The sequence below is a fragment of the Stenella coeruleoalba genome, assembly GCF_951394435.1.
Source record: "Stenella coeruleoalba genome assembly, chromosome: 2".
NCBI lineage: Eukaryota > Metazoa > Chordata > Mammalia > Artiodactyla > Delphinidae > Stenella > Stenella coeruleoalba.
In genome coordinates, this window is record NC_137147.1 from 92,738,192 (window position 1) to 92,749,159 (window position 10,968).

Genomic DNA, 10,968 nt, shown 5'->3' on the forward strand with positions numbered 1-10,968 from the left:
GGGGGCATATCATTTTGGAATTCACATTAGAGTTTATTATGATAGGGAAGAGGATGTCACTCTAGATTTCCAAATTGGCGAGTGAGACAAGGAAAATCATATTTAAGGGCAGGATAAATTAGAAAGGAGAATGTGAAGGTTTGAAGTAAAAAGGAAAAAGTAAAGAAGGATTTTTTTTGAAGTATGGTTCTGAGAGATGTTAAAGAGAAAGACCAGTGGGATCAACATTTTATATTAATTCAGTGATAAGCCCAAAAGGGAAATTAGACTTCAGTACACTGGAGGGCTCTGGTGAATCATACTGGGCTCCAGTGGGAGCCCCGCCCATCTGACATTGGACACAACTGGACCTCCAGGTTCAACTGAAATCTGAATGTTCTGAAGCAGATCTTTAACACTGTGATCCAGAACAGAAACCCAGAAAATGTCCTGTTGCTTGGGGTGGTTGATGTTGTGGGAAGTTCTAGATGATTTGGTCTGAATTATACTCCATGCTTTCTTTCCTTCAGGGAATCCTCAATGATGACAGTTGATTTAGAGCCAAAGGGAACCCCCAGAGTTTCCTTAGGACTGACGCACACAGGTAGTGAGTCTATGACTACCGTGTACCTAGGGTTTGGGGCTTTCACCATAGAGGGGCTCATGATTATTCAACATAATGCTACTGGAACCGACTTCTGCTGCCCCCAGAGCACAGCTCACAAATGTCCCTAGATCTGAAATAGCCTGTCTCTACTATTGTTATAGTATTATTTATTAGTATAAATACTAATAAATAAATACTCTGTAGTATTATAGAGTAGAGGGACAGTGGGGAGGCAGCATAGAGGACATTGTATTCTTTGATGTATTCTTTCACTGCTCTACTGTTCAAGGTCAAAGCAGGGAGTTTCCAGGCTCTATATTTTGTTTTAAAAAGGGCAGTATAGGAGAAGTCAGGGAGAGATAGAAGTAGTAGTCATTCAAACAGATAATTCTACAGTTTTCTTTAAACCTGTGTTACTTTAAATAGTTTCAGTATTTTACTCACCACCACTGCACAGAGGTTATATTTAGGATGTTTCCGAAAAATTGGACAAATGTAAGGAGTAAGGTCCAAGTTAGTGAGCGGGTAATGAATATCTGTCCTCAGTTTCCTTTTCATTGTACCCAGAATGTCAAACCTGCAGAGATATAATAAATGTGTAAAATAGAAAGTAAGTTTGTGAACCACTCATGAATGAAGTCCACATACCTTCACAAGTTCTAAGTATAGTTAAAAGTAATTTCTTGGAAAGATTATTTGGTGTAGACTTATACATAAATTATTTTTTTCTTATCTATATATATTTGAATCTCCACAGCCAAAACTGAGGCTGAAGTGGACCAAGAGCCTGAGTCAGGGAGTGAGACAGGGTAGAGTCAATCCAGCGGGAGAAAAAGAAAGGGATAAAGCCAAGCTCAGCATCGGGGGGAGTAGAAATCACATTGATAACTTCCAGAAGTCTTCCCTCCATCTGATGCTGTTCACTCTAACCAAGCTGACTCAGCTTTTCCTTATGTTGATTTCAGCACACACTGTCTTCGCAGTGTCCTGTTTTGCAACTTGGAGGTTTTAATATATCTTTAATAAGATAAAATTTTGTGAAAATCTTGTCACATTCTCTCTGTGTTATACAGATCAGCAATTCCCAAATCTGAGTTCATATCAGAATCACCCCAGAGCTTTTTAAAGAATAAATTATGTTCATTTTGGAAAAACAGCTGGTTTAGGTCAGGGGAAGGGAAATTACTGGGTGAGGCTGAGATATTCTTGTGCCAGAAAGCAAGAAATCTTGTTTGCAAAAACTAAGGGACTATCATATCATATGACCCAGCAATCCCATGCCTAGGTATCATCTCAGAAGAAACAAAGACTTATATCCACACAGAAACCTATACGCAAAATTTATAGCAGCTGTATTCATATCTGCCCCAAACCGGAAACAACTCAAATGTTCATCAACTAGTGAATGGATCGACAATTTTGGTACATTCATAAAAGGGTATACTACACAGCAATCAAAAGGAAGGAACCATGACTACATTCCACAACATGGGTTAATCTCATTGTGCTAAGTGAAAGAAGCCAAACTCAAAAGGCCATATCTGGTATAACATACGACATTCAGGAAAAGGCAATAAACATGGAAATCAGATCAGAAGTTTCTAGGGGCTGAGGGTGGGAGAAGGAATTGATTATAAAGGACCATGAGAAAACTTTTTGGGGTGATGGAAAGAATCTCTGTTGGCAGTGATGGTTACATTACATTTGCCAAAATTCATAGAACTATATAAAAGAAGGATACATTTTATATATGTAAGTAAACTTAAATTAACTAATGGGGTCACAGGAGCTGGCTTGAAGGGGTTCCCACTGGCCAACTTTGAACAATTTGAGCATGGAGGAGAATGATAATAGTAATGGATATTAAACCAATTAAGTTTAAAAATATCCACGAGTCCAGAGTGATACTAGTTACAGAGGGGAAAACTACTATACCTTTAAATGGTGAGATCGTATAGTCACCACCTTAATTAACTAAGTGATCAAATTAACATTACCAGTAGTGGGACAAACTTTTATTATCTGCCTCCTGATGTAATGTAATGACAAGTCCATAACATCAGCTATGGCAAATTCTTGCTAAAAAAAAAAAAAAAAGTTTAGCCTAAATCTAACTATGGGGAAAAAATTAGACAAATCCAGGATGGGTGACATAATCTAAACAAACTCAAAATGAGAAAAAATTGTTTAAATATGAAAAAAGAGGGAAGGAGTCTTCTAGATTAAAAGAGACTAAAGAGACAGCCAAATGCAATGTATGACCCTTGACTGGATGCTAGATTGGAAGAAAAGTTATGAAAGATATTTGGGGGATGGGGGAATTTAGATATGGACTGTATCTTGGGTGATATAAAATTATTGTTAAATTTCTTGGGCTATATGATAATGGTGTGATTATGTAGGAGAATGTCCTATTCTCAGGTGATACCTGCTGAAGTATTTAAGCATGAAATGCCATGGTGTTTGCATCTTACTTTAGACGGTTCAGCTAATAAAGTGGAAGGGAGGGCTGGAGGGAGAAACAGACAGACAGGAAGAACAAAAGGAAATGTGGCAAAGTGGCCCCAACTAATGAAGATTCTAGGGTATATGGGTATTCATTATATACCTTTTCAAATTTTCTGTAGATTTGTAACTTTTAAAAATAAAAACTGGGACTTCCCTGGTGGCACAGTGGTTAAGAATCTGCCCGCCAATGCAGGGGACACGGGTTCGAGCCCTGGCCCGGGAATATGCCGCAGAGCAAGTAAGCCCACGCTCCACATCTACTGAGCCTGTGCTCTAGAGCCCGCGAGCCACAACTACCGAAGCCCGTGTGCCCTAGAGCCCGTGCTCGGCAGCAAGAGAAGCCACCACAATAAGCCTGCACACCGCAACCCATGCTCCACAACTAGAGAAAGCCCACACAGCAACTAAGACCCAATGCAGCCAAAAATAAATTAAAAAATAGGGCTTCCCTGGTGGCGCAGTGGTTGAGAGTCCGCCTGCCGATGCGGGGGACACGGGTTCGTGCCCCGATCCGGGAAGATCCCACATGCCGCGGAGCGGCTGGGCCCGTGAGCCATGGCCGCTGAGCCTGCGCGTCTGGAGCCTGTGCTCCGCAACGGGAGAGGCCACAACAGTGAGAGGCCTGCGGACCGCAAAAACAAAAACAAAAACAAAAAAAATAAAAATAATAACTGAGCGCGGTGGGGGGGGGGGTGTTAAAATTTTAAATAGTGATTCTTAGATTCCACCTCAGACCTGTGCGAACAGAATCCCCAAGGGTGGAGCTAGGGAATTTATTTATTTATTTTATAACATCTTTATAGGAAATTTATTTTTTAAAAGCACTCAAAGTGAGTGCCAAATGTCCATCGACAGTTGAATAGACAAAATATGATGTACATACATACGATAGAGTATTATTCAGCTATAAAAAGGAATGAACTTCTGGTACACAACAAGGATGAACCTTGGAAACATGCTAAGTGAAATAGGCCAGCAAAAAAGACAAATGGTGTGTGACTACACTTATATGAAGCATCAGAACAGGCAAATTTATAGACACAGAAAGTAGACTGGAGGTTACCAGGGGCTGGGAGGGAAGAGGAATGGGGAGTTACTGCTTAATGGTTCCAGAGTTTCTGTTGAGGGTGATGAAAAAGTTTTGGAAAATCGATGCACAATATTGTGAATGTAATTAATGCCAGTGAAATTATATACTTAAAGTGGCAAGTTTTGTTACATATATTTTACCACAGATTTTAAAAAATTAATGTAATGTACTCAACACCATTGAATTGTACACTTAAATAGGTGAATTGCATGGTATGTGAATTATATCATGATAAAGCTGTTCAAAAAATCTTCTCACAAAATGTTAAAATCCATACCTTTTTAAGTGAAAGACAATTATTTTTGGTGCTTTAGAAATATTGGCCTTCACAGCTGTTTCTTGCTTGGTTTCGCAAAAGGAACAGTAAATTTGGTTGTCCCAGGCCAGTGTGTCTTGTTGAAAAAAACACTGGAGACAGTCCTGTTGAGGGAAGAAGCATTTGGTGACGAAACTGAATCCACTTCAACCTGGGGTCCTGTCTATATTAGAACTCTGAAAGAGCTGCAGAAATGTAATTCTCTGTGCTTTTCTCCAAGTCCAAGAGATGCCAGCGCCGCAAGCTGCAGCTTGGATATAGTCCACCTGGCAAAGGAGGTGCTGCCTTCTCACTGAGTTATTGAAATAGATCCAAATGTCCATCTCATTTCTAATCTCTGAATCAGCATTTTAACATTTCTGGTTTGTTTCAGAATAATACCAACTATGCAATTTCCACTAACCAAGTCAGGCAGCTGCTTTAAGTTATTCATCTCATCAGAAAAATGATCTGGGGACTGAAAAATGACCGTATCCCTGTATTTGGGGGTGGCCCATAATAAAGACAGCAGAACAGAGAGAATTAGATCTCATGCCCACAGGAGACATCCTCAACCAGCCAGGCTCCCCGCTCTGCAAACCATTAACCTAAAGAGGAAGACGAGCACAGATTGCCAGCACCTCACTTAGAGGCTTTGGAATTCATCTTCAGTAGTGTTTAGCAGTTTGATCTGAGAACAAAGCCCAGTTCTGAATAAGTAGTAGGATTATTTTCTCTAACTCTGGTATTTCAAGACTTTTAGCAATTTAAGAAGAAAAATATAAATGTGTGTTTTCCTGCAAGGAAACTTATTGCTCCCTCCCTCCTCACAGTTCCCTGGCTTTTACTGCCACCTTCCACCCACCCCTGCCCCCGACTCCCACCACTCCTCCGCTTACAGATTAACTTTTGGTATTATGGTAAAGAAAACTCGAGAGGTAAACTAAGGCACTATTCCATTCTATCTTCCCCCCAGATTCCTAAGCTTTTGTCCAAAACATAAGAGCTCAAGAATAAGAGTCAAAGTCATTTCCTAATATGTACCTACAGACCTCTGGGATGAGAAAGGGCCATAAAATTTTTATAAGTATAAATTCCCTATATGCGCCAAGCCATCTCAATGGACTGAATAAAGCCCACCCATCTTTCCAGTTTTACAGTGAGGCTCTTTCACTGAGCACATTTAGAGATACATCTGAATTCATAGTAACTTTTGGCTGTATGTCACTTTTCTACAAAACGTTCTCATCACGGGTTTCCAATTTTTTTAAGTTATAAAGTAGCTCCCCTCATACTAGAAAATGTAGGAAACAGCCTTGGGAAAACCCAGGGTTGGGGTAGAGAAAGACAAAAGAAGTCTCATGGAGTAAGAATCCCTACCTGAAGAGAGCACTCGTATTTGGATGGAATGGGGAGGGAGAGGACGGTGAAGACTTCATTCTTGTAGGTACAGTTCTCACACTTTAAACATATGATGCTATAATTGAGCTGCCCTTCAAACAGCCGGGTGATGATGGAGGACTCGTTGGCAATCATCTTCCTGCAGGATCTCGGAATAGATCTTTTTTCATATGATCTTCTTCGGTGGTACTGAATAAAGGAACAAATTCACCCCAAATCAACTACTGGTTCTCAAAATATTTTTAATAGAATGACCTGATTTTTCTAACAGAATGCTACCCAAAACCACTTAGTTTTGGATTCAGAAAATAAACAGAATAAGATCTTCTTAAGAGCATATAATATGTGTGATTTCTGATAATTCAGTTATTTGCCTCTTTAAGTGAACCTGAGGAACGAGGACACCCTAACCCTGGTAAAACATATATCCATGGCGCCATAAACTGACAGTAAATGATAATGTGATATAGGGTCCTGCAGGCAGTTTTTCCTGGGCAGAGGGTAAGCTGCAAACTAGCTTCTGGTCATGCAAGCTGATCTAGAGGTAAGATAAAGGAATTGGATCTCTCCTCCAGTCCCTTCAGGTTACGTTCCTTAGTCTCTTCTTTTATTGTTAGAAAAGAATTTTTTAAAGAGCTAATCTTAAACTCCAAGGGCAGCCCAATTTCACTAGCCTTGTAGCCTGATTTGAATCTAGCTGATGCTCAGGAACAGTATTTCCGGGAGCATACCCTGACTGGTGATTCTACAGCCTCAGCAGAATATACATTCTGAAGGTGCTTTAGCTCCACAGTCAGCTACGCTTTGGAACTGTGCACAAGGCTCCGCTTTGGCTGCTTCTTTCATCACACCCACCTGCCCGTGTCTTCCACCTGACAGTAGTTTGATGCCTCTAACTCCAAGTTTAACCTTGAGAACCAGAACGCTATTTATTTCAGACTGGCTGCAGATGAGGACCTCAGTGATTTTTACTGACCATCACCCTCCCCTCTGGCTAAAAAAAGTGCTGCTGTGAATATCTCAGTAAAAATTAAAAATGGAGCTGAGGATTGCAGATGAGAGGGATTAACAGTAATAGTTTGTGGTCTTTCATGATAAGTGTCTCCTGGCTATGAGGTAAGCTAACAGCAGCACAAAGACACTGCATAAAATCTAGGGCATATCTTTGGAGAGTGTGGGTCTCAGATCAAGGCTGAAGGTAGTGAGTCTTATAAATAAAGGCAACCTCCTTAGTAACTGGCAATTTCATGTTTTATTAAATGTATGTCCTAATCCAGTGAAGAACTCAGGTTAGGCACATTTAGTATAAAGATGAAACTGCAGTTTACAGATCTGTCCTTTCACCTTACACCAAGCTTAATATTTCCTCGAGTTTGTAGCTACCAAGAACACTTGTTTTAAGTTGTAAATTTTATATATTATACCTCATGAGGAATATATTTTTATAAAAAAATGTAATTTTCACTCTAAAAAATAGTCAATGCAGATGTTACTGCAAAGGGAACTAGACCAGTGGTCCCCACACCTGCTGATTACTGGAAATCCCAAGTGACTTTTCCCAGAAGACAACCCAGACATTCTAATTCAATAACACCAAAGGGCCTAAGAAGCTGTGCCATAAAATCTCCCCAGGTGATTCCGATAAACAGCTAAGTTTGGGAAATACAGGCCCATTCAAATACTAACTTGAATGTTCCCCATAGTGACCCCAGCACCTGTGCTCAGCACAGAGTAGGCAATACTGACTGAACAAATAAAAGAATGAAAAGTGAAAGTTGCTGATAGAGCTAAAGGTCTATTTCAAGGCCATTAATTCTACTTACCTTTTTCAGAGTTTCATGAAGTTCATTCAGGACATAAATCAAGAATTCCTGAGCATCTTGCTGCATCTTTTTCATAAATGCTGGGTAGAGTTTGCCAAAAGCTGACCAAAATATTTCTGGTGAGACACAGTCAGAGTCTCCAAGCCACATGTCTGTCATTACGTAGGCAAAAGCAGTGGCAACCTCACTGCAATCCCTTGGAAGAAGGAAGGGAAATGATTCCGGCTAATTATGTGGCATCAGACCCCAAACAAAGCTTCATTCATTTCTTGGTTGACCTTCCCATTTTACTCACCCTAGAAATGGGATCTGGGGCACTGCAGCCTCTCCTAACTGGTTTAGCCCTTCATAGGGACTCCAGAGGGTCCCTTCCCTAACCGCACCTTGGAGAGCAGGGGTGAGGGCCCGGCTGCAGGGATGGCAAATTGTCTTACTTTTGAAGAGCGGTAATGTACTTTCCAGAGAGAAAGTATTCCACCAGCGGTGAGATGCTGCAGAGACACTGTAAGATGGCATTCATGTAGCATGTGTTGCCCAGGTTCTGCAGACCAGTCATGCCCTGGAAATGGGGCTGGTTCTCATCAGCCTCATTAACTGGAAAGGGGTCATAGTGATCTGTGCACTCTGTGCTGTGTTGGTGCCACATGGAAAGAAAGGACAGCATTTTGAGGAAACAAAATACGTACAAATGAAATAAGGCCATCTCAACCTAATGACACAAAGAAGAGTCCTTCATAAGACTTCCACCAAATACATTCCCTATTAAAGACAGAAGTATTCGGACTTGGAGTCTAAAATTGCATTACTTTGTTTGGGACTCTTTGAACAGTGCCTGCGGCCAAATAAGCAGAGATAAAGTTTCTTCCTTAAACCAAAGCAAGAGGACAGAAAAAATTGGCCTTTCAGAGACCTAGAATTGCTTTGTTAAAATGCAGACTTCCTCTCTAAATACCAAAGTATTTCCTTTTTTGCTGGGCAAGTAATTTAATTATTATTACCAGTAATAATAATAATAGATAGTAGTTAATAACAATAGCTATCTTGTATTGACCTGACACTATGTTAAGTACTTAACATGAACTTTCCCATTTAATTCTTTCAACAATTCTATGGGGTAGGTACAGTTATTTTTAAATCCTGTTTTACAGGTGAGATATCATGTGTAAATAAATGGTTTCGTCATTTGCCCACGGTAATATACTAAGGCATGTGCAGTGGCACACAGAGAGAAGGGATATCTATCTATCTATGTATCTACCTACCCATCATCTGTCTGTCAAGAGTTATTTGGATTTATATATCAAATATTAGGAGTATATATGTGTGTGTATATACATATATATGCCATATATACATTTGAGAGCATAATATATACACATATTAAGAGAATATATACATATATTAAGAGCACATACATATGTGTGTATGTTATATATGTATATATAATACATACATATATAAACACACACACACACATAGAGAGGGGGAGAGAAAGAGCATTTAGTTTAAATTTTGATGGTCACTTACCAGCTACATGATCTGGGACTCATGTCTGTTTCTCATCTATAAAACAGGAATAGTGTTACCTGCCTTATAGGATTGTTGGATTGTGAGGATTAAACAATGCAAGGAACGAGGCACAGATTACATAGTTAATGGTAACCTAAAAAAATTTCTTTAAAGAAATGACTGATCCAGGATGTCCTTAACAGTAGCTACGGAATTCGTGTGTCCATGTGGATCAACCAGACCTGCACAGAGGAGAGGGTCCTCTTCTTTCCACACAGAGCTTCCTTTTGTAATTTGGCTACTGTACCAGGCAGCCCAATATCTTCATCCTTTTAGGTTTTCTTTCCACGTAGTATCTAAAATTGGGACTCCAGGAGACAGCTACCTCATGTCAGTACCTCTACTTACAATTCTGCCAGTTTGAAAAGTGCTCGCTTTTACACGGAGGGACATTTCCCCTTTTATTTACCAACGTCACAGGAGGCCCTGGGCTGTCACTCTTTAGGAATAACTATTGGCTAGATATTAAATAACATCTTCCCATCCCTTCCCTTTGGGAGACCTCCAATGGGTCAACCCTGAGGAATCCATTCAAAATTCGGCATGTACCTCATGACCCCTTTAAGCATGGCTTCCCCGCACCCCACCCCAGCCCAGCTAAACTTATCTAGAAAACCGTAGTAGACAGAGGCTGACAGGACACAGTAGATACCGAAGTCATCTGCAGTGAAAGGCTGTTGTGAAGCCATTTTAGTGAAACGACGTTGGTCTTTCACTTCTATTCAGGAGCTACATCTAATCCTTTTAACTTCATTTCTCCAAGCCTGTTACTTTGGTTCTTCTTGTTTGTAATAAACAACTTACATGTTCCTTCCTACTTTCAGTAGCTGCAAACTGATTTCATCTGTACTTCAGGTACCTTCCAACTTGGATTTCCCATACATCACAATCCTTTACATTACACTTCAAAATTCTAGAATGCTGCCTGAGATACTGTTACTTGGTTGCTTTAAAACTTAAAAGATTAGATTTCAGAGAATTAACTGAACATACAACCTCTCTTCATCTTTCCAAGTTTCTCTTGTATATATATATTACAGACACACACACACACACAAACACATACACAGAAGATTTGCCTCCACATCGGTGGACACTCTGGCAACTCTGCCCCCTTAGGGCACTCATCCAGCTTCCCAGTGACCACACCACTCCAGGGACTTTGAGGGACTGTGTCTCACACCGGGGAAAGAGGCAGATGGCTTTTGCTGCTTCCCAAAATGCATAGCATTGGGATAGACTGGAGTATTTCCCTTCACAGTCAATCAATTATAGTGCAAAAGAGGTACACACACACACACACACACACACACACACACACACACACACACCCCTAATGCCACACTGGGCAAATAAAATTATTCATCAAAGAAGTTATAAGTTGAGAAATAGCAAAGCACACATGAGCTCCTGAGCTCTCATTTTCTTCACAGAGAACTGTGCTTAAGAAAGCACTTCAAAAAAAAAAAAAAAAAGAAAGCAAGCACTTCAGCCACATAGCACACGGAGATCAGCTCAGTGCTTTGTGACCACCTAGAGGGGTGGGATACGGAGGCGCAAGAGGGAAGAGATATGGAAATATATGTATACATATAGCTGATTCACTTTGTTATACAGCAGAAACTAACACACCATTGTAAAGCAATTATACTCCAATAAAGATGTTAAAAAAAAAAAAGAAAGCACTTCAATAGAG

At 40.2% G+C, this 10,968-nt stretch overlaps 1 protein-coding gene across 3 annotated transcripts in view; it reads right to left on the minus strand.

The window, feature by feature from the left end:
- USP50 (ubiquitin specific peptidase 50) overlaps positions 1-9,961 on the minus strand; it is a gene marked incomplete at its 5' end in the record, with an annotated part of 30,513 nt that extends 20,552 nt beyond the window's left edge. The window contains 6 exons of one of the 3 annotated variants that reach the window (XM_079912620.1): positions 1,031-1,163; positions 4,462-4,604; positions 5,860-6,069; positions 7,704-7,899; positions 8,138-8,332; positions 9,909-9,961. In XM_079912620.1, coding sequence (XP_079768746.1) covers positions 1,031-1,163; positions 4,462-4,604; positions 5,860-6,069; positions 7,704-7,899; positions 8,138-8,332; positions 9,909-9,961 — 930 coding nt within the window. Of the gene's footprint in view, positions 1-1,030; positions 1,164-4,461; positions 4,605-5,859; positions 6,070-7,703; positions 7,900-7,998; positions 8,333-9,908 lie in introns of those variants that run through there. The other 2 variants (XM_079912622.1, XM_079912621.1) reach the window with 2 other exon arrangements.
- Between the last annotated feature and the right edge of the window lie 1,007 nt (positions 9,962-10,968).